This window comes from Macrobrachium rosenbergii, chromosome 16 (genome assembly GCF_040412425.1).
Source record: "Macrobrachium rosenbergii isolate ZJJX-2024 chromosome 16, ASM4041242v1, whole genome shotgun sequence".
NCBI classification, from domain to species: Eukaryota; Metazoa; Arthropoda; class Malacostraca; order Decapoda; family Palaemonidae; genus Macrobrachium; species Macrobrachium rosenbergii.
This window is the reverse complement of record NC_089756.1, coordinates 26,551,033-26,573,017: the sequence shown is the minus strand read 5'-3', so window position 1 is coordinate 26,573,017 and position 21,985 is coordinate 26,551,033. Positions and strand designations below refer to the sequence as shown.

The 21,985-nt window shown below is 37.4% G+C and overlaps 1 protein-coding gene and 1 non-coding gene across 3 annotated transcripts in view; both read left to right on the top strand.

Moving 5' to 3' along the window:
- Window positions 1-20,435, top strand: part of LOC136847226 (putative RNA polymerase II subunit B1 CTD phosphatase RPAP2) — a 21,843-nt gene extending 1,408 nt beyond the window's left edge. For both annotated transcript variants that reach the window (XM_067118690.1, XM_067118691.1), the window contains exons 2-11: window positions 1,273-1,346; window positions 1,700-1,814; window positions 2,814-2,975; window positions 11,476-11,641; window positions 14,280-14,578; window positions 14,967-15,090; window positions 16,881-17,062; window positions 18,325-18,479; window positions 19,470-19,619; window positions 20,079-20,435. In XM_067118690.1, coding sequence (XP_066974791.1) covers window positions 1,273-1,346; window positions 1,700-1,814; window positions 2,814-2,975; window positions 11,476-11,641; window positions 14,280-14,578; window positions 14,967-15,090; window positions 16,881-17,062; window positions 18,325-18,479; window positions 19,470-19,619; window positions 20,079-20,340 — 1,689 coding nt within the window. In that variant the 3' untranslated portion in view covers window positions 20,341-20,435. The remainder of the gene's footprint in view (window positions 1-1,272; window positions 1,347-1,699; window positions 1,815-2,813; window positions 2,976-11,475; window positions 11,642-14,279; window positions 14,579-14,966; window positions 15,091-16,880; window positions 17,063-18,324; window positions 18,480-19,469; window positions 19,620-20,078) is intronic.
- LOC136847526 (U6 spliceosomal RNA) lies at window positions 5,407-5,509 on the top strand. The gene has a single exon (XR_010855768.1). It is a non-coding gene; the product is annotated as a U6 spliceosomal RNA (small nuclear RNA).
- Window positions 20,436-21,985: the final 1,550 nt, after the last annotated feature.

Below are 21,985 nucleotides of genomic sequence, written 5' to 3'. Positions count from 1 at the left end.
TTTTCAATAACAATGTTTCCCATATAAAATCCCTTGCTTCTTAAGGAGCCTACAGTAATCAGAATTTTCACTAATTGTACACCTTCAAATATAATATTATTGCTTGAGCAGTCTTTTTGGCACTGCCCATTACTGAATACGGTATTTTTAAAGCATGATTTATAAGTAATTTCAGGAAAAAAATACTCTTATTATTTGTAAAAATTCTTGAAATATCATTTACTAATGCACAGTTAAGGATGCCAGTCAAACATTCAAGTCCCTGGTAATTTTTTTTTTTTATACAAAATTCACACCAGCTACCAGACTCAACAAAAAGAATTATGAACTTGACTGACACATGATTACTTTTGAAAAAAAAAAAAATCTCATTGGGTGATAGAGGGTAAAATATTAGAATGAATATATACCAATTGAAAGTGCTTTCGTAAATAACATGGGGTGTATGTAAACAAAGTGTTATCATTTTTGCATCTACCAATATCTCAGTACAGTAATTATATATTTCCAGTGAATTTGTCATGAGGGAAAAATTTCTTAGAATTTACTAGTATAACCACCAATCATAGGGTTTCCACACTTTTGTATATGTTTTACAGTAAACAATACACAGGAACTTGCTTATCAACAACTTTTAAGGGGTAGCTAGGTACAAGACCAAGACCAGCCCAAACCAGTTAGAGTAGGCAAGACCTATTTTAGGTGTCTTAAGGCACTGGTCATAATCGCTAAGGTACAGTTAGGCATAGGTTCAGACAGGTCAGGATTTCTGGGTAAGATTAAGTTTCCTTGGCTGTGAGGACAAGGCACATATTCAAATGTCATTGTTCTTCACTTATGAGTGAGCATTGGCCCCATAACTGAATTAGGTTACTATAATTTTTTTTTACCCTAACGAGGCTTCATTCCTTATTCTCCAGAGTCTAAAAATAAGTTTTGTTCTTTCATTTATGAAAATTACTACTGTTGTGATAATAAGTGGAGCTGAAAGAAGCATTAGATTAATTATATAGTTGGGCACACCTTGGTTAGGCTTAGACTTGGCTCTAATACTGGATTTTTATCCAAACTGGCATACTGTATACATTTTACATAAAGCTAAAAGTGGAGTTTTGACTTCCAATTAATGTGAAATTGCCTAGGTAAATTCTAAAATACTATAAAATTTTTCATTATTTTTTGTTAAGAAAATCATTACTGTAGTGTTAAAATAAAAGGTGAGCCTTACATTTTAGTTTTATCTACACACCTTCTTGGAATTTTAATTTCCAGGTTAGGATGGCTCCTCCAGGAAAGGCACACAAAAAATCAAAACAGAGGCCAAAGCATCAAGAATGTTCCAGGAGGTGAGGTTTACTGTTTGTATTTTGTTAGTGCAGCATTTTAATAAAAAAAAAAAAGTCTATACTGTTTATACATACTGCAGATGCAATTAGGTAGTGGTTTAGTTTTAACTGATATATTCACTGACAATAGGGATTGATCATAATTTGTATACTCTAGTAGAAATATGCAGTTTGCCTTGTTTTTGCACATTATATTCTATGGCCAGAATTCATATATACTGTGCTCTTCACATTGGTAAAAGTTTTTTTAAGTGTCACAACCCCATGTGGTACATTTGATGGATTACAGGGTTTTATCATAATGTGTCTCATTCTGGACTTCATTTGTCTCAATTACATAAGTCTTGTTTTAGAACTGAGGGAGTACAAGCAACACGGGAGCGTATGGTATCATCTCAGAAGAAATCTCAGAAGATATTTTTGAATTTAGTGGAAGATACTGTGGATGCAGAAAAGCTTGTCGAGTTTGTAAGTATCTCATTTTGAGTTGTACCTTTTTGTTCATAAACATTATTATCCACTCTGTGGTCGTATTAAAATACTGTAGTAAAAATCCATCTAATGCCAATGGTAAATATTTTAGATCATGGATTCTTTCATAATTTATATAACTTTCTCAAAGTTATTTTCAATCCTAATAGAGCCATTATTGTATCTGGTCAGAATGGCTGTTTTACTTACTGATACCAGTTCAAAATTTTAAAAAACTTTGTTCAAAAGATTTGAATATGGATAATAACTGGAAGATTTATCATCCATATGTAAATGCCATGCTAAACTCATCTTGTTTTTCATCTGCTTCATGGTACACGAAGTTAAGACTTTGACTATGTCTGTTTATGACTGTAAACTTTGTTTTAATCAAAATTGTCATTAAAGGCACTCTATTTTATGTGTGGCATACTGTACTGTATTTGGATGTTAAAAAGCTGTATACTTTTTATAATTTGTGGCAAGAAGATAACAAATACAGTAACATGTTATTGCTCATTAAACCTTCTTTATACAAAGTTATGAAGGGATCAACAAATTGACAAGTTATGTAACTGAAGGGTTGTTTCAGAGAGTTATTACATTTTGAAGATTTAAGAGGCATTATTAGTAGAGTATACTGTGATACAGAGGCCGGATATTTTTGTATGTACTGTAACTACTGCACTTCAATTGGTGTATCTTTGTTTATTTCATAATATCCAGCACTGCATTTTGCAAAATTATGAGGCACTGTTAATATGGTGAAAGAAATATGCTGTACTGTGTATCTAAGTTTCATTTTAAAGAAATATACCAGTGTACCATAGACTTATTATAAAGTTCTTCAGAAACTTGTTGTTTGAATAATGTATCCTGTTGAATAATGTATCCTGTACATGTAAATTGTGGTGATTGTTATTTGCTGCTTGTTCATAATTGTTATTTGCTGCTCATTCGCTTTGAAAGTAAATACGGTACCCTTTTTAATTTCAGCTTTGCTACATCAATCCAGATATATATGAACAAGCTGAAACAGATCGAGGAGCTTCAGGACTCTGTGGCTATCCTTTGTGTCCCAATGAATTTGTTGATCGTTATGGTGACCAGCGCTATAAGATTCGTAACAACAGACTGTATGACATCACATTAAGAAGGGTAAGTTTATTAATGGTAAGCAATCAAAGTAATTTTACAGTGGCATGATGCTGTGATGGACTCAAATTCAAGGGTTTCCTTCTGTACACAGAGAACCCAAACTACCATAAAATTGCTCTCCCAAAAAGTGTACAGAGTAGGTAATAAGTTTTCATTATTTGCAAGAATTTACTCTACTTCAGATTTCCTGAAGTTTCTTTTCCAGTTTAAAACAAGTTAAGGTTTAAGGGTATTTGTTTAGGTTAACCATGTAAAAGAAAAATGTGATGATAGTGATGCAGTGTAAAGCACGTAACAGATAAGTTAGGGTTTGTAAAAAATGTACTTTGTTTTTTGTTTTAAATAAAATATTTTCATGTAGCAGGCCAGTAATTGCCATAACATTGATCATTTTCGGTTTTTTAATTCTTGGCTTTGAGAGTAAGGTGGTTTCATCAGGATCCCATCAATGATACATATGCCTTGCATACATGTCCTGAATGATCCCCAGGCTCAGCAGTCTTTAATGTGGCAAATGGAACACGAAGGGTTTTGTAGTATTAGTTTGTATACAGCCCCTGGTCACACTCATCACATTTTTGTGACTGTGGTGTCGTTACCAGTTTTGTTTTGTTGTTTCTCCGTGTGTTTACCCCATAGTCAGGGTCATCTTGAAATCCAGGGTGATAAAAATTCTGTTAATCACTTAATGGAACAGGTTGAATGACAGGTGCCATAAACTCTAGTTTGTTCATGAGACTTTACCTGCCAGATATATATATAGCTGTATTCTCCGGAAGGTCCGACAGAATTTCGAAAATTCGCGGGCACACGCAGGGCCGTGGTCAGGTGGTTAGTACTCATTCCGCCGCTGGGAGGCGGTATCAGGAACCATTCCCATTTTTTTCTATTCAGATTTTCTGTCGTCGGATGTCAACACTTGTTGTCGTCCCTCTTCCTCCTTTGATTTCGAAATTTGTTGTCACTTAAGTATTTTGGTTGTTTTTTGGTATTCGACTGGATCTTGACTTGGCATACGCTCTTGTGGACCGTTTTTTGATTTTGCTTTTGACTTTTCTTATAATTAAGATGTTACCTCTAGCTACTATCAGTCTGTAGCTTTGGTGAATGTAAGGTGAGGAGCTATTGAAGACTTTGATAGTTCCTCACTCTTTATGTATGATATGTAAGTGTTCAATGCCTATGATAATCGGTAATGAATGTGGGATTGTCTGAGGTGAGTGGAAGATATAAGAAGCACATATGCTTTAATTGGAGCGTGATAGGCTGAGGAAATCTTCTCCCAGAGTGCATCCTTAGTTGGACAGTCAGGGTTTTCTCCTACTAGTAACCCTGTAGTAAAATTTATTACTAACCCTGTAGTTTGTTGCTGCAGAAGGTAATTCCCTGGCTCTCGTGTGGAGTCAACGCGTGCTCTTGAAACTAAAGTGAATGCAATTCAAACGCATAGTGTTAGTGCTAGTGCCCCTAGGGTTGTGGAGGGGGCGTCAGATCGCCCTTATATGCCTCTAGGCCTGGAACTCTGTCGAACTCCCCACGGGACCAGGGAGGGGCATGTCGAAAGTCGCATGAGGGTTACGGGGCTTCCCACCGATCTGGCGCCCTTCGGGCAGGTCCTGATGACGCTACCCAGGCTGCCAGGGATCGTGCTCAGGCACGCATCCTGAAGGATTGCTTCTCGTCCTCCGACACGTCCTCCCGCCTCGGGGTTGGAGCTCGGTTGGACTCTCGCCCTCTTAAGAGAAGCTTAGAGGAGAGGACGCTTCACGTCCTCTTCCTCTAGACGTTTGTACTTCTTCCCCGAAATTGCATGGATATTCCTCTGCAGAAGAGAATAAAGTGTTTTTCGAATGATCACTCTACTCTCGACCCCCTGTCGCGCTAAGGCAGGGCTAGAGCTTCTTCCCCTGTGGAAGGAAGTATACGTCACTCTTTCTCTTCTCTCAGGTTCAGCCTTCTTCCGGCTGAGAGTGTCCAACGATAAGATTTTGTTGGGTTTGCAACAACAGCTGGATGCCCGCGAACCTTTCAAGATTCGGAATCTGCCTGTTAAGAGGTACAGACTTTCACCTTCGTCTCCCGCTTCGGGAACGATACAGAGCGTCTGTCGTCTAGAGAGAGTGTTTAGTGGCTTCCTATTGTCTTCCCGAGTTGAGGTGTTGGCTTTTTCTTATCTCGGGCGCCAGGAGCGCGTTTGCTCTTCGTGGCGCTTTCACGCTTTCACGCCGCCTCCTCACCTTGACGCCGCGCGCACTAGCCATGACGTCGCGCCACGCTGTGACTCTTCTAGTACTTCGCACGGAGCTCTGTCACGCCATGACGCTCCGCGCCGTCACGATAGCTTCAAGTCTTGTGTTGACACCGCCTCCAGTTGTTCATCATGTCGTGCACAACTACCCTTCAACATCTGATGTCCTTCTTAATTTAGCCAGTACTTGCTTCGGCAGTACATATACTAATTGAACGATACAGAGAAGATTAGGCATGGTCTTGCGCAAGGATGACACGCTAATCGTGAAGCGTTCACATTTTATGTTTAATATACGTGACTCTGGTTGTTTCCACTTTCTTCGTTCGCTGGAGTTCCCGCACGATCGCGTAATCGGAACTACTTTCACCATCACTCAAGACCCACCAGCTGCGGCGAAGAACATCCTCTTTCGTCACAGCCTTTGTATGAAGAGAAATCTTTCGTCTTCTTCTTCTCTGATTATCAGACTCTGGCTTTTTTCTTATGATCTGTTTCTGAGACTTTCAACCGCTGGCTCTCTCTCTCCACCTTCGCAGTTGTCTTTGTCTTAAGGGGAGCGTTTGTGAAAAAAAATCGAAATAAAATTTTCTGGGATATTTTATATATGGCATCATACATATCCTGACTATCTTCTCAGAAAGTTTTATTTAAAAGTTCTGCCAGTTAGAAGTTATAAACAAAACAGTAACCTATCATAGTCAAATTACATTTTCATATAATGTAAATGATATTGTCAGTATATCGGTGGTAATTTCTTTAGCTATGAAATAATATCTAATGCGATCTATGGCAACCCTGTGGACATAACGCATCAGCGAAAGACAGGAATGCCGCAGGGCAGTCAGTGGCAGTCAGTCAGTAGCAGCTCAGAGCTTGATAATAAACGTCACACATTAACCTCAGCCGTGTTTTGACACTCGCTTCATTTAGCTTCATTTAGCGAAGTTATATTACTTTGCAGGTCTATTTTTGGCTTTTCATTATGTCATAAAAACATCAAACTGTGTAACGGCAAGCAAATAAATACAGAGAAGCAAAAATATCGTTTTTCTCAAAACTAAAGTTATCATTCAAACTGCATCTCCTTCATAACGCTTGCACTGTTCCTCAGATACAAAAAGTAAACGAAAGCTAAATGTTTGTATAATAAAGGGGTCCATGGGAAGCAACACGAGACCCGCACCACGAGAGAGTTTTTTCCTGAAGGAATGTCACTTCCAAGAGAGGTAGCCAGTGACTCCTCTTCATCTCCAGACTCCTTGCAACCAGGCTTCATTTTTGCACAAGCTCTGGAAAGAGTGAGGGGGCAGACGTTTGGTCCCTCCTACTGTTAGGAGAGAGGTTACTTGATTCCCTTCCTGTCTCTCTCTTTGTTTTTGTTTCAACTGCCTTCCTGTCAAACAGAAAATTATTTGACCTGTTTCGAACAGATGTTCGATGAGAGCAGTGGAACAGATCTTGGACTGGTGTTCGGGATTTTTACTACAGATTGTTTCTAGTCCTGAAACTTTCAGTAGGCTGAGACCCGTCTTGACGTCAACAGGTCGAACAACTTGGTCCGAAGGAAAGTTCAAGATGGAGACCGCAGTCAATACTAGGAGCCCTTCATCCCGGGATTGGTTGGTATCTTTGGATCTTTCCAAGATACTTATCTTCACGCCCAATTCATCCACGTTCGGTGAAGTATCTCAGGTTGTCTTGGGGACTAGACGTACCAGTTCAGGGCTCCTCTGCTTTGACTCTGCACATAACGGCCATACCACGTTGAAAACACCCGCTCTCGTCCGATCAGCGAAGTTCCGGCAACGTTGGGTCTGGTCAGTACTCTGGATGGTTGACCGCCTGGGAACACCAGATGCTGTTACGCGTACATTTTGCTCCGGTGTTACATCGCCTCATGAAAACGTTGCGATGCAGCTGCATCTGTCGCATCGTCAGATCTCACTCTACTTGGACGACTGGCTGATTCGAGGCCGCCGGCGAAGGTATCTGGAGGACCTTCAGTTGACTCTGCAACTCGTGAAGTCCCTGGGACTTCTGGTCTGTGGAGAAGTCAGCTGATCCCTCACTGTCCATTGTGTCTGGGAATTCAGATCTATTCAGCGGCTTTATAGGCCTGGTCGCAAGAACGGCAACTTTATGTACGAAAAGTTTCGCCTTCTGAAAAGGAAACATGTTAGGTGAAGGAAGGAATGAGTCTGCTGGGGACCATTTCCTCGCTGAGAAGTTTGTTTTCTGGGAGTCTGTATCTCAGGCCTCTTCAGTTCTTTTTGTTGAGAACTGACAAAGCAAGGGGAAGACTTGAAAGAGGAATTGAGAATTCTTCCCTATATAAAGAGAATCTGTGGTGGTGGCTCGATCCAACGGAATTGCAGAAAGGATCTCCCTCAAGCTTCTTTGAACCCCAACCTAGTGTTGTTTTTCCGACGGGTCGTCAACAGGTTGGGGGCAACACTAGAGGGAGAGGAAGGTTAGGAACCTGGAGAGAGGAACAGGTGTCCTGGCACATCGACTTCAAAGATTTTATGCGTTTATCTTTAGCTCGCTAATTCTTCGAGGTCCAAGTTTGTAATCGTGTAGTTCTAGCAAACTCGGACAATACTACTTGTTCCTGTTCAGCCTTGTAAGAGAGATTATTCTTTGAGCCTATGCTCATAACATTTCGATTCTCACAAGTTTTGTTGCAGGGTCGAAAATGTTCGGCAGACCTGCTCTGTTAGGCGCCATCAACTCTGCCGAAGGAATGGACCCTTCATCAGAGGTTTGCCAAGATTTTTGGAAATTTTGGGGTCGCCATCTTGTGGATATTTTCGACCTCAAGAACAGCGAAGCTCCTCTAGGCAAAGCTCATCTGTACTGACCCTGGGGCAGTTGCGATAGTTGCTCTTCCTGGGATTGACGGGAATAGATGTTTACGCCTTTTTCCCCGTTCTAAATTCTGGGAGAAGTCATACGCAAGTTCGCGGCCTCACAAGGGACGAGATGACTCTCATCCCCACGTTTTGGCCTTCGAACCACTGGTTCTCGGAGTTTCTCTTCTGGCTGTAGACGTTCCGAGGACCCTTCCTATGAGAGCAGACCTGCTCATACAAACCCACTTCACGAGATATCTTTGAATCTCCCGCTCCTGAACCTGACTGCTTTCAGACTATCGAAACTTGGTCAGAGCGAAGGGGTTTTTCTGGCCAGGTGGCACGTGGGGCCATCGCTAGAGCCAGAAGTTCTTCATCTAAAGGATATATCTACGTAAGTGAGCAACCTCAAAGGTTGTGTAGAAAGAAGGGCTTTTCCTCTTCCTCTATCACTGTGAGCCAGGTTGCGGATTTTCCTTTACTTAAGAGAAAAACTCGATATAGCAGTTCCGACTATCAAGTGTTATCGAGCATGCTTTCGATTGTATTCAGACACAGAGGATTAGCTTTGTCTGACAATAAGGACCTCCACGATCTTACGAGTTTCAAGACGTCCAGGTTCCTCAGCTGATTTCCCCCTGCTTGGAACTTGACGTAATGCTCAAGTTTTGATGTTTAGTCCTTGAGCCTTCTCTCCGCTCTGCATCTCTTAAGGATGTTACTCGAAAACGGCATTCCGCATGCTAAGAGAGTGAGAGAAGTTCGAGGCCGCCATGTGGGCTTCAAGGAACACAATGCTGTCTATTCTTTAAGCCCTAAGTTCTTGGCTAAGAATGATAGGTCTTCTAACCCTTGGCCTAGACACTTTGAAATTAAAGGTTTAGCAGACCTTATTGGACAGGAACCTGAGGGAGTTCTATGTCCAGTTAGAGCTCTCAGTACTACCTTAAAGAACACAGGACACTTTCGTGGTCCATTGATGTTTTATTGTGTTCTGTGAGGCAACCAGTTAAAGCCTATGTCGAAGAATGCACTGGCATTCTTCATTAGGGGACGTCGTGGGGACGCACACTCTAGTTGTGAATGACTCCAACTTCAAGTTGTTGAGAGTTAACGCTCACGCGGTGAGGGCAGTTGCTACCTCCATGCATGGCGTTCAAGAAAAATATGGTACTCAGTGACATTTTTAGTGCCACATTTTGGCGAAATCAATTCGGTGTTTTGCTCACACTCTTGGCAAGATGTTTAGGTAGCATACGAAAATTGCTTTTCGCTGGGACCATACATTGCTGCTTCAGCAACCTTGGGGACAGGAGGTAACTCTGATCCTATCCCCTTTTTAATTGTGTTTTTGTGGTTGTTGGCCGACTACTGGAGGCAGTCTTCCCAATCCTTTGCAAACTAACGCTTTAGGTGTTGGTTAGGTGGTTAGTAATGCTCTTTTGTCCTCTTTTGTATGGGCTATGATCTAGTCACATTGTGGTCACGCTGCCGTTGACAGATCATCTAGAAGTCGCCAGCTATATAGGTCACTACCTCGCTGGGTCTCTAGTAAAGCAGAAGCAGACTAGAGTGACAGTAACCACTCAGTCAGCTACGCTATCAGATAAGGAACCAAAATAATTTTACCAATAATTGGTTTTTTCCTAATTCTTGGCTGTCTCTACCCCCTCCAAAGGTGGTATTCAGTTATATATATATCTGGCAGGTAAGTCTCATGAACAAAATGATATTTTAATGATAAAATAAAGTTTGTTCATGCCCTACCTGGCAGATATATATATTTATATTGCCTCCTCTCCTCCCCTCAGGAGACAGTGGCGTTAGAAAATCTGAATAGAAAATGGAATGGTTCTGATACCGGCTCCCAGCGGCGGGAATGGGTACTAACCACCTGACCGGCCACTGGCGTGTGCCGCGAATTTTTGAAATTCTGTCGGACCTTCGGAGAATACAGCTATATATATATCTGCCAGGTAAGTATGAACAAACTTTATTTTATCATTAAAATATCATTTTTGTGGTTTCTGTGTGCTGTGATTGGCGACCGTGGACCTTTACCCATCTCCAGCAACCGAAGATCAGGGTGAGTGTTGTTTTGTTTGTGGGTTAGAATTCCGCCACAACATTTTTAGTGGCTTTTTATCCATATGGTAACTGTTGAATTTTGCTAAGTGCTGTAATTTTGATGTTTATTTTTTTATGCACAGTCACTGTGTTTTTTGCTACGCTCAGCTTTTCAAAGCCTCCCAGGTAATGACTGTCATGCTTTCATGTCCTTGTTCAACAGTCCATCTTCTTTTTAGTAGTTGTGACCAGGTGTGGTTATCCTTCCACATCTGTGAAACATGCTATGAAAGGTCACCAAACCAGTGGTTGTTGTATATGTGAAGAAGAGGACAGACATGTTGATTTGGTCAAGGATTGCTGCCACTTACTTGTCTGCTTCATCTGCTTCAGTCTCAATGTTAGGAAAGTAGTCATCTTTTTTGCCAGTCAAGGTGGAGTGCTAGTCCTTGGATGATCCCTCAAACCTGGTCTTCACAGCCTGCCTGCTCATTGCCATGGATTCTCAAAACACGCTGTAGTCCCTAAGTACTCCTTTGGATCCTATAGGTTTGTGGAAACACTCAGGACATCCAGCAAATTGGCCACTCCATTCAGGCATAAAAAAGAAAACTGTTCTTACAACAAAAGTTTTTTCATACACCTCCATCAGTTATGTAGGAAATGTTATATTACAGTCCCCACAAATCTTTGTCTCATCTTCAGTTTGCATGAAAAGTGAGGAAGGTGATCAAGATATGCTAAGTGTCAATATGGCATATGAATTGTGAGATACCTTACTGCTTGTGTCTATCACACAAAAAACTGATGAACCTTGCATACATTTGGGACAAAAATTTAAGACATAAATATGATTGATGTGTTTGTATGAAAAACCAAAGAAATTTTAACTTTTGATAAATATGATTGATGTGTTTGTATGAAAAACCAAAGAAATTTTAACATTTGTTTCTCTTACCTAGGCTTCGTCTAATGTGCATTAATATATTTATTTTGAATAATGCCTGTAATATGAGGCAGTTACATGTTTAAAGTATACAAGGAAGTTATTGCAGCCCTGTGTCTTTTTGCAGGTGTAATTTCAAGGCTACTGTGTAGTTAGCATATTTCACTCAAACGAATCTTCTTTTATTTATTTATCTTTTTTTTTTGGGGGGGAGGAAAGTTTGGAAGCATAATGCTAATTATTTAGCAGTACTGTGCTGTATGCATTGATAAGTATTTTCTTGTTTGATTCCTTATGTTGATGCCCAAGTTTGGTGAATATGTCTCAATAGATTAAAGCTCATGCATGTTTCATATTGTCAAAAACCTTTCCATTCTTTTCCAGAACTTTTGCAGTGATGTGTGCTATGAAGCATCCCAAATAGTAAAGAAGCAAGTTTCGATGGAGCCACTGTATCTGAGAGATGATTTGCCAAGAAGAAGTCTGGAAGTTGTTATTCCTGATAGGGAAGATCTCAAAGGCCAATATGGAGAAGAAATTGACATTGAAGGTAGAGTAAATTGCCTTGTCTAAATAAAGTTCTTAATTCTTTCATGGAAAAGGGACAAAAAATTTATACTGTAAATTTAGAAGAAGGATTGAAATGCAGACAACTCAAAGATTCAGATGGTTTTGGCATTTATATGCCCTGGATGTAACACAGTAGTATCAGAGGTGCTCAAGATTGCAAAATATAAATGGAGGAAGATATTTTGGTGCCCAAAATATTTTAGAAGAGCAAGTGAGGAAGAGAGGAAAGGAGAATAATGCTGTGGTAGGTGGGTACATCTTAGAAGAGTCACTGTATAATACTCGTATTGTTACCTTGGAGACACACTGGGCAGTAAGCTGTGACAGGGCTGTAAGAAAAGACTAGCTGCAGCTTGAATGAAATGGAGAGGTAGCTAGACTACTGATAAACTGAAATATCCCATTTGTGGAGAGTGCAAGGACTTACTTGTATGCTGGTTATATAGGGCCTTTAATACTCTATGCAGTGGAAACATGGGCACTAACAAAGAAAATCAAAGTGATGAAAAGGGTACAATTATAGTGTCCAAACTCAGAGCCAGATTATGGTTAGAAGATCCTATCATGAATGAAATAGACCGAGATCTCAAGATCAAGATGGTTAGATGATGTGAAGATAAGGGATGAGGAACATCTAGTCAAGAAAGCAACAGAAATGGAAATTACAAGACAAAGACCTGCCAGGAGGCCCATGATATCAGGGGACAAAGTGGCTAGATAAAATTCCAGACCTGATAGAAATTCAAGAACATGTACAGAACATGGGGTTGAAAAAACTCATTACTGTACATGTTTAACCCCATGAAAAAAAGCTAATGTAAAAAATTTTAATAAACAAAGATGGTGAATGAAGTTTGCAGTTACATTTCATAATACATACCAGCATTAATTATTTAAAAAATGTTATGCAGATTGTGCTATTTACCTTTTAAAGTTATTGGAAGAATATGATTTATTAATTTTTTCATGATCTGTAATCAAGTCCTTATTGTTTATGGCAGTGCAGTACCCATTTTCGTCAGTATCTTCCCCTCAGAACAATATGCACTGAAATTTTTACAGATGGAAGTTTGCAAGGTCTCATAACTTGAGCAGATAGGGGATGTCATGCACAGTGAGATCTTCTTCTTTAAGGATTTAATTAGTTGGTGTACTGTAGTTAGAAAGCAGCTTTATGTTTCCTGGGTATGTATGAAAAACATGCTTCATTGTGTAAAAGTATTTTTTATTAATTGGTTTAATTATTTACAATTAATGAAATTATTTAGGAAACTATTTTGTCTGCATTGAAGGGCTCTTAGTGTCTGCATATCAAACAGTGTTATAGTGTTATTTTTTGTATTATGTAAGATAGTACTAAAGAAGCTATGTGAAAAAAGTTAGTGCTCAAGCTGATGTATTATTTATTATTATTATTATTATTATTATTATTATTATTATTATTATTATTAAATAGTTTAACCGACCAAATTACTATACATACATGACTCAGGGCTGGCCCAGAAGTTTGTTCATAAGTGAGGTAAAAATTGGAGGAAGACAGAAATAGATCAGATAGGTAGGGAGATAAAATGAAATAGGTTGGGGATGAAAGAACACTGCAAATTACTATTTAATACTGCCTGTGGCATGAAGCACAAGATTCTTGTAGGTGGTACCTCTCCCCTTTCCCTACAGAGTACACTTTCTATTGCAATTGAACTTTTATACAAAATATGTCCAAAACTGTGGATGTGAACGGTTACAGAGTGAACATATTTGTTTTAAGACTTTTCTGTCTATATTGCTTGAACTGTTGGACTTACAGAATTTAACTCCTTACTTTGCATCATGCAGTTTCAATTTGCATACATGAGTTTATAGTCATTTAGTGGGTGAAGGCTGAACATGAAGATGATAAAAATGGAGAAATATGTTGGATTCCTGCCCATGTAGGCATTAAAGGAAATGAAGAAGCTGATAAAGCAGCCAAAGCTGCAACTACAGTACTATGACAATATCATATATCTCCAGTAATCAGTAAATGGCAAATATACAGAACAATGAACATGAAAGTAACAAATTAAAACAAATAAAGCCCAGTGGTGGAATATGAAATTCAACACATCAAAAGGACAGACACATACAAGTAATTTTGACGTTTTAGAATCAGTCGCTCTCATTTGACCCATAGTTGTTTTTAGATAGCCCACATAAGCCAGTCCTTGTACTCGTATATGCAGACTGTAGAGTAACGTTAACAGTTAAACAATTTTTGTGTGAATAATCAAAGTATAATTGACAATGAATGTCAAGTTTTGAAAAAAAAAAGTTACAAAATTTTTTTGTCCAAATCTCCATAATTTTCAACCCATAGACATCCTGTGGTCCATGCGAGAGTTGAATAATTTAGCTCAGTGGTCTGATTAAACTACTTAATTGAGGGAAATATCATTCATCAAGCATTACATAGCTTTGTAAGAATGATAATTTTCTTTTCAAACTAGATAATTTGCACTTCATTCGATACTGATCATAAGGTAGCTTATCTGAAGGTAATTGGTTGGCTATGAGTATATGTTCATCAAGTTTTTAGGCTTTTATTGAGGGAGAAACTGAATTTTCTCTTTCCTGTGTAGGTGGAGTAAACCCCTTCTTCACCAGCCAAGCACAAAAAACTTCAAAGTCTTTTACATCTTTTGCTGAAGTTGCTCAGGATGGACTTAGTATGTGTGCTGAAAACTCTCAAGAACTTGACAAAGAAAACAGAAAATCAGATGGTGCTCATGAAGATAAAAAGCAGAATTCACAAGGTCAAGAAACAGTTAAACTTCAAGAGGACATAGGAGAAGGAAAACAGAAAAAATCAGTATGGCGACAAAAAGAAGATAAGCCCCCAGAGGAAGAACTATTTCATGCACATACAGCTGTCATAAAGGTATTTAAATATTCTTGTATGTCTGCTCATTCACAGTTGGTTGTGAGGATTCCAAGGAAATATTGTTTAGACGATGTTTAATACCCATTTGTTATCATAGAAATGGAAACCTACAAGTGAAATTGTGATCCACACTCCCACAGGCTTCTTATGCCATTGTTTGGCCACTAGAGAGCAGCAGTTTGAATGCAATGAAAATTTTTGGATTTTCACTGTTGCTGAAAGAGTTTAGGAAAGGCTTTATTTCTTTCTTGTACTTTTTTTTTTTTTTTTGTTCAGTCAAGATAAAATTCCACTTTTTGTATGTCATTTTCCTTTGTTTGAAATATGAAGGTGAATTTTGACAGAGGCTACTGGTATAAGGTTTCCTTACATCTATGCTTTGCAGATTGAACGTGCATTACACGAATGGATGACTTTTGAATCTTTACGCATGGTGTTGGGTGACAAATATGTCAAAGGGATGTTGGAAGATTTTGGGGCAAAATGGGAAGATTTTGACTCTAGTGAAGGTAATGTAAATTTTATCAATTTTTTTTTTACCTACTGTACAAATTGTGTCCTTGTGAGATAGCTGTCTCTTTTTTTTTTCAACTGAAATAAACATAAATGTAATATTTTCTTATAGTTATGGAAAACCCTAATTTTCCTACACCTCAGTTAATAACAGCTTATAAAACCTCGTATGTGGCATGTATAAGGAAATGATGAGGTCATACATAGGGAAAGAGGTTAAATGGGAGTTTATCCTTTGTAATAACTTGAGCTGTACATGACAAGACTTTGTATTTTGAATGCATACTCCACTAATCAAGCTGATTTGCACAGTGGGGCCAAGGGAAAGGTCGTACATAGAGGTCAAAATTCAAACATGAATTTGACACTGCTGGAGCAACATGTTTCAAAAAACCTTCTGGGTTTCTTAGCTTAGTACTGTATTTGTACTATATTGTTTTGATTCAGTTTAGCTAGACAAATGAGGGTTGAAAATGGGCAAGATAGTTAAAGAAAAAAAAAAAAAAGACCACAGGGAACAGACACAAAGTAAATGATAGACAGCAACACAGCTGGGAACCAAATGGAATATGTATATATACTCCGTATTACCACCTTGAGTATTCTTTGCAAAGCATATTGTAGGTGGTATGCCCTAATGATTGTTTTTTGTTTCTTTTAGAATAGATTGTAAATTTGTTTTTTATTTGTAGTATATTTAATCCCTTGAAACATTTGAGAACTTTTGTTAAGGGAATAGTTCTTACTTGTTTATACAGCAGTGTCATTGTTTTCCAAAATAATGGGCTTCTTTCTCGAGACTGCAATATTTTTTTTTTTTTTCACAGTAACCTACCTTGATTATTTGCTCTAATACCGTACACCCATGGGGGCTGCACACACATCCAAAGTATGCATATAGGAATAGCAGGCTATCTCAAAATACATATATTTTCATGATTAAGTAACTACTATCTTAAAGTACTGTGTGCTGTATGTACAAATTTAAAACAAAAATCAAAATGCTGTACTTCATGTTCACTAGATTCCTCTACTATTTATATTTTGTGCAGATACCATTTTCTGTATAATAGCATATATGGTACAGTATACAGTTACAGGGCAATTGTTTATATACTATGTACAGTACATACAGTACAGGGAACACCAAAGAAAGCAACAGCTCCTATACACAGAAGTAGTGACATTCTGTAGAGCACAAGGCAGTAACTACAGCTTAGAGAGCAAGCTGTGTAACTGAGGCAGATTCAGAGTGCAAATTTATCACCACCCACACCTGATGCTCTTAATTAACCCTTTCTTCCCAACCATCCTCCTCAACAATAAGTCGGTCAGCACACGGCATTCTCACTGAGCAAATCACCACACATACAGTGCTGAGCTAGTTAGTCTGGCTGAGCAGAGGTAGTTTCTGCTCTCATATCCAAACAGTTTGGTCTTCACTCGGCATCTGTCTGTACCTGTGCACTTTTTTTCCTTGCATTTTCCCCTTAGAGCAATCAAGTACATATTCACTCTGATCAAGGTACAAATATGGGAAGTGCAGATGATCAAGGGATTACTGTATTCAGTATTACTAGAATGTAAAAGATCCCCCCTCCCCCATGCTCCTTATAGAATCTTGAATTTTTATTGGAAGAATGTAAAGTGCTACAGTGTACAGTATATCAAACAAAATAAAAGTATAGTAATAAAGTAAGGGGTAATGGTACCATTCTTCCAAGATAGGTCTGTTTTGCAACTTTTTACTTTAATTTTTTGTTAAGATTCCCTTAACATCTTTCAGGCATGAAACTTAGTGTTGAAGCCAAGGCAAAGTACATTGCACTATGTAGGAAACTTGATGAAGAAGAAAGAAATGATAGATTTGGCCAGGGTATGGAAATTCGTGAAGTAGTTGGTCAACCAAGGTGTCCATTGCCTAATTATCAACAACTTCAAGAGGATGCTAAAAAGCAACAGCTAAAGGTGATATTCTTTGACTGTGTCAGATACACAAGTGATCTTTTCTACAAATTTCACCTCACTTTTCTGTAACGTCTGACCTACTGTTAGAGCCAGACTGTATGATTGAAAGAAAGAACAGTAGATAACGAACACACTTCAGGAAAGATCTCTAAACTGCACAAATATATGTACGTACCAGTGAATCTTCAAACTTGTGGTTTTATAACATTCACACAGGTTTTGTGTTAGTTTTAGTAATATTTAGAGTACTGTACAGTTTTGTGCTGATAATAAAACTGTGTGAAATTTAACATGGCCTATGTAATATTTGGAAATAAAGGGACAATAGTGTTATTGAACAACAGCTGAATAAAAATGTGAACACAGTATACTAGGTTCCTTAGGACTCTCATGCTGGGTTCTATCCTTTAAAATTATTTTATAATTTTCTATTATGTTGTACCACAGATGTAGCTGTATGACTGAATTAAAACCCAGTCATCATAATGTTTAACTTATCCAGATTCTGGGTAGTAGCCCTGAGGCAGAATGTTGCATGGTCAACATGTAACACCTCTTAGGTTCATATCAAGTGTACAGTTTTATAGAGCATAAACCTTCTATGCTTACATAAATCTAAGAAATTAGAGCACACCAATTTCACGGAAGAACCTGAATTCTATTCTAATAACTCAGGTAAGTATGAAACTTTGAGCTTTGACCAGTGTTGACATATAAATAAAGTCAGTGCATCTCACAGCTATGCTAGTAGGGTGGTAGACTGATATTTGAAGGCAAAGTCTGAGACTCTCCAGTACAAACGAAAATATAATTCTTGGGAGGTTATTCATCCTCTGTTGGTAGAGGTAGAGAAAATCCCCCTTATGCTGCCTTCAGTTCCAGTTCAAAGAATGTTAAGTAATGAGTTAATGCCCCTGATTTGTAAAGGTAAACTAAGCAATTTTGAAACTCACAATAAACTACAGAGTTGGTTAGATTCAAGGGACACAGGTTTCAGTTACTTGTAAAAGAGGAAACAACAAATTTAACAGATGACAATAGCCTACTGTATTAGGAACCACCAAAACTAACATGTTATTTAAGAACTAAGGCTAGGACAAACCCTTGTCTTACTAGAAGTGTAATATTAACTGAAACAAAATCAGTATCATGTATACAAAATTTTATTGCAAAGAATACGCACCCAAGGGATCTTATCAAAAGAAAGAAAATTACATCTGCTTTGAAGTGATTTATATTACTTTTAATGTTTTCTTTTATAGGTAGTATCGTTTCTTGGAGGGAAGGATCAGTATGAAGACGCTGCAGATGATGTAGTTGATAAAGATGATGAGGGCAGTTCATCATTACCTCTGATTGACAGTTATTCCCAAGTGGAGTGGCGTCAGTCAATTGTTCTTGAAAAATTTGAGAAATAGTAAGCATAAAATATTTAACTTTTTGCTTCTAAAATTTGTTTTTAAAGCTAATCCGATTAATAGTTAATTTTAGTAGTTTTAAAAAGTGTTTTTAAAAGTAATCACACAATATAATATTGCACATAACAATTAATTCTGATACCATATTTTGTGAGTAGACTATCTTGGTACTTAAGGAGGAATATTGTCCTGAATAAAGATGTGGTTGTGTACTATATATATATCTGACAGTTATGCAAAGTTGTGTACGAAAAGTCTTAAGAAGTTACCTTATATTTATTCTCCATGAGGTCTCCTAGAGAAATGAAAAAGATGAATAACAGATATTTAATAGTGACCTGAGGAATTAATTTGGCATGAGTATGTATCACCACCTAGCCAGCCAACTATTTTTGATTATTCGGCAGGTCATGAGAAACTGTGGAAAGTCAACTGAAAATTTCTCTTTTGGAAATATGATACATCCCAAAAATGTCTCCAGATACTAAAACATGAATATTATGTACAGTCATCCCTTACTTAACTACTTTTTCTTTATCGACACTGTTCTTTGAAACTTATTCATTTTGGAGCACAAGGGTATACTCCCTGAAACAGATAGATAGATACTGTGGGGTTAACAGAACTTGTTTGATGAAGGATAACTGAAAAGTTGTTTGGTTGCTTGCCAAGCAATAGTAGTGTAATGACTTATTTATCGTGATAGTGACTTAATTATTTTATAATTTATTTGATTTTGTTTCAGGATTCTTGAACTGTGAAAAAAAAAAGGAAAAAGTAATCAATTTTATTGGGGTCCTTAAGTATGGCTAAAAATAGTTTACTTATATTTTGAGTATGACTATTTTCCAGTTATATTTTATGCTTTAAGGTTAAGTTGCTACCCATCCATCCAAATTTGCTAGAATTTGTTATGCATACACTATATTAAATTGTAATTCAGAACACTTACTATTTATAGCACCTTTTTTATTTTATTTTTTTTCCAGCATAAGATCCTTTTTACCCCTGGCAAAGCTTGATGAGGCGAAGGTTAACAGTCTAGTAAGGGACTTGGTTATGACCTTCAATTTTTCTCCAAACAACATCATCTTTAAACCAGGAGAATGGAATTTTGTCTCGCTTTTAGTATTAAAAATGTAAGTTGTTTGGACTTCTGAACTAATCTTCCAAATGTTTTTGGGGATGACATTTTTTTCACATTGCAAGTCTGTTATATTTAGTGATATAAAGTGCTTTTGCAAGTCTGTTATATTTAGTGATATAAAGTGCTTGTTCTAGGCCCATGCAGATATTCATTCTGTAAAAACAGAAGCATGTACCATACCTGAATATTAAGTTGCCATTCTGGTATCTTTAATGCACAATGTGTATGTTTCAATTACTCCAGATTATTATCATGATTTTTAACACCTATTTCATTTATTTATTTATTTTTTTTAATAATCAGAACCTGGATAGTAGATGCAAGCCAGATTAAAGTCAGTCCTTTATTTCACGGCTTAAGGTTTTCCTCCACAAAACATAATTAATATTTCCTAATAAATTACTCTGACAATATATTACTCAGCATTCCAAAATAATTGTCTTTGTTTCAGGCTCAGTATTCGTATCCCTGCCATCAAAGCTGGAATGGAGATGGAAGACTTCCAGAAATTCCAAAACACACTTCTTTCAAACTTCCATCTAGACTTCGGTTATCCTGATCGTTTTCTTAGTTTTATAACAGAAATAAGACACATAATCAGGCGACAAGTTGTCAGCAATGCTCAGAGCAATCCAGAAGATCTTGTTCAGAATTTCAACAAAGTTAATGTAACAGGTGATGCAAAGACAACTGAAAGCAAGGATCAGACTTAAGGTACTTCAACTCCAAAAATCAAAGTACAGTGTGAGGAAAATCGTCCGTAACAAAGTTTAAGAAAAAATTTGTAATAAAATAACATCCTAAATTACATACCTTTTTTAATCTTTCCTACTGCAGTACATATAGTAAACAAAAACTAACAGAAATGTAATAATTATCTATAATTTGAATGAAAAATCTCATAAAGTCATGTGCTGGCCTACCTTTACTTTTAGAAACAAAAAATGATGTCTTGACCAATGAAAAACTGAATCATGCTCTAATCTATGCTATTCTAATCATTTAAGTAAGAAACTACGAACGACAGGCTGGATATGTTTTACATTCACATGAACTCAAGAGAATAAATGATAGCATACATTTAAAATTATATAGTTTATATGATAGCATACATTAAAAAAATTAGTTTTGTGAAAGGGATATTTAATGTATTGCCATCAGGAAAAATAACCTATAGAATTATTGAGCAGTTCTCCTAAAGAGCTGCAAGTTCCTTCTGGAAGGTGAGACCAATTAAGGGATTACACAAGACTGAAAGCACATTTACCTTATGTCCTTATTCAAATAAAAAGTGTTACAAAGAACCCAAGCCTACCTTGAAACAGTTAAGGCCACATCCATATTTACGTTTAAAATCAAGGGCAATACAAAATGAAGTTACATAAACTCCTGCTGACTGGTTTCTCTTTCATTCACCAGGAGTGACATGCTTTAAATCTCTCATGAGTGACTGCATATATGTTCCAAGATTCTGAGTGAGTTTACACTTCAAAATCACTGTCGAAGATTACATAAACATAGCATAGTGAAAACCTGTAAGGTGTACAGTATATCAAAAGCACTGAACTTCAAAAGAAATTGGCCACCCATAACTTTATCAATAACAAAAACTCAAGATTTTTTACTTCTGTAATATAATTCCAATAAAAATACATAATTCAAGTATAAAATAAAAAAAACTACATAATTCAAGTATAAAAAAAAAAAAAGTCTAAAATCTGATGCAAGATTTTGTCCCTCTTATGACACCAAGAACCGTACATAAATACAAACCTAATCAATGAAGGAAATACATTAAGTACAGTATTGCCAATGTTCAAAAGCTTGAAGCTGCAATGATGTACAGTACTACTTTAGAGCTGCACACGCCACTGTCTTAGTTTGTATATAACTAAAGGCTTTACACATACTATCTAAATTTGAACGGTTCGCAAGTAATATGAGATAAAAACAGAATTACATCTCCACTGAGCTACGTTGACAACTTTCTCTAGCAAAAAGTTTTAAAGGAAATAAGATGTGCTTACGGCACAGACGCCATGAAGCTTTAATTTAAAAAACGGTAAAAGCCCAGGAATCAACTCATGAGTGCAATGACTTAATCAAGCATTCTTGGACATAGGAGTACTTGGCCTCCTAACGCCACAGTATAAATTGTTAACTCCTCTTAAGGAGGTACCCCCTTAGAGTTCTAACTGGACATAACAAAGCCTTAGAGTTCTAATTGGACATAACAAAGCCACTTCTTTGTTGCCTACCAATGCAGTTAAATTAGGCGCTGTCAAAAATCTGGGAAGGGCTTTCACTTCTACAAGTTTTCTTTAAGCAATAAAAGAAAAGAGAGAAGTTTCCACTAAA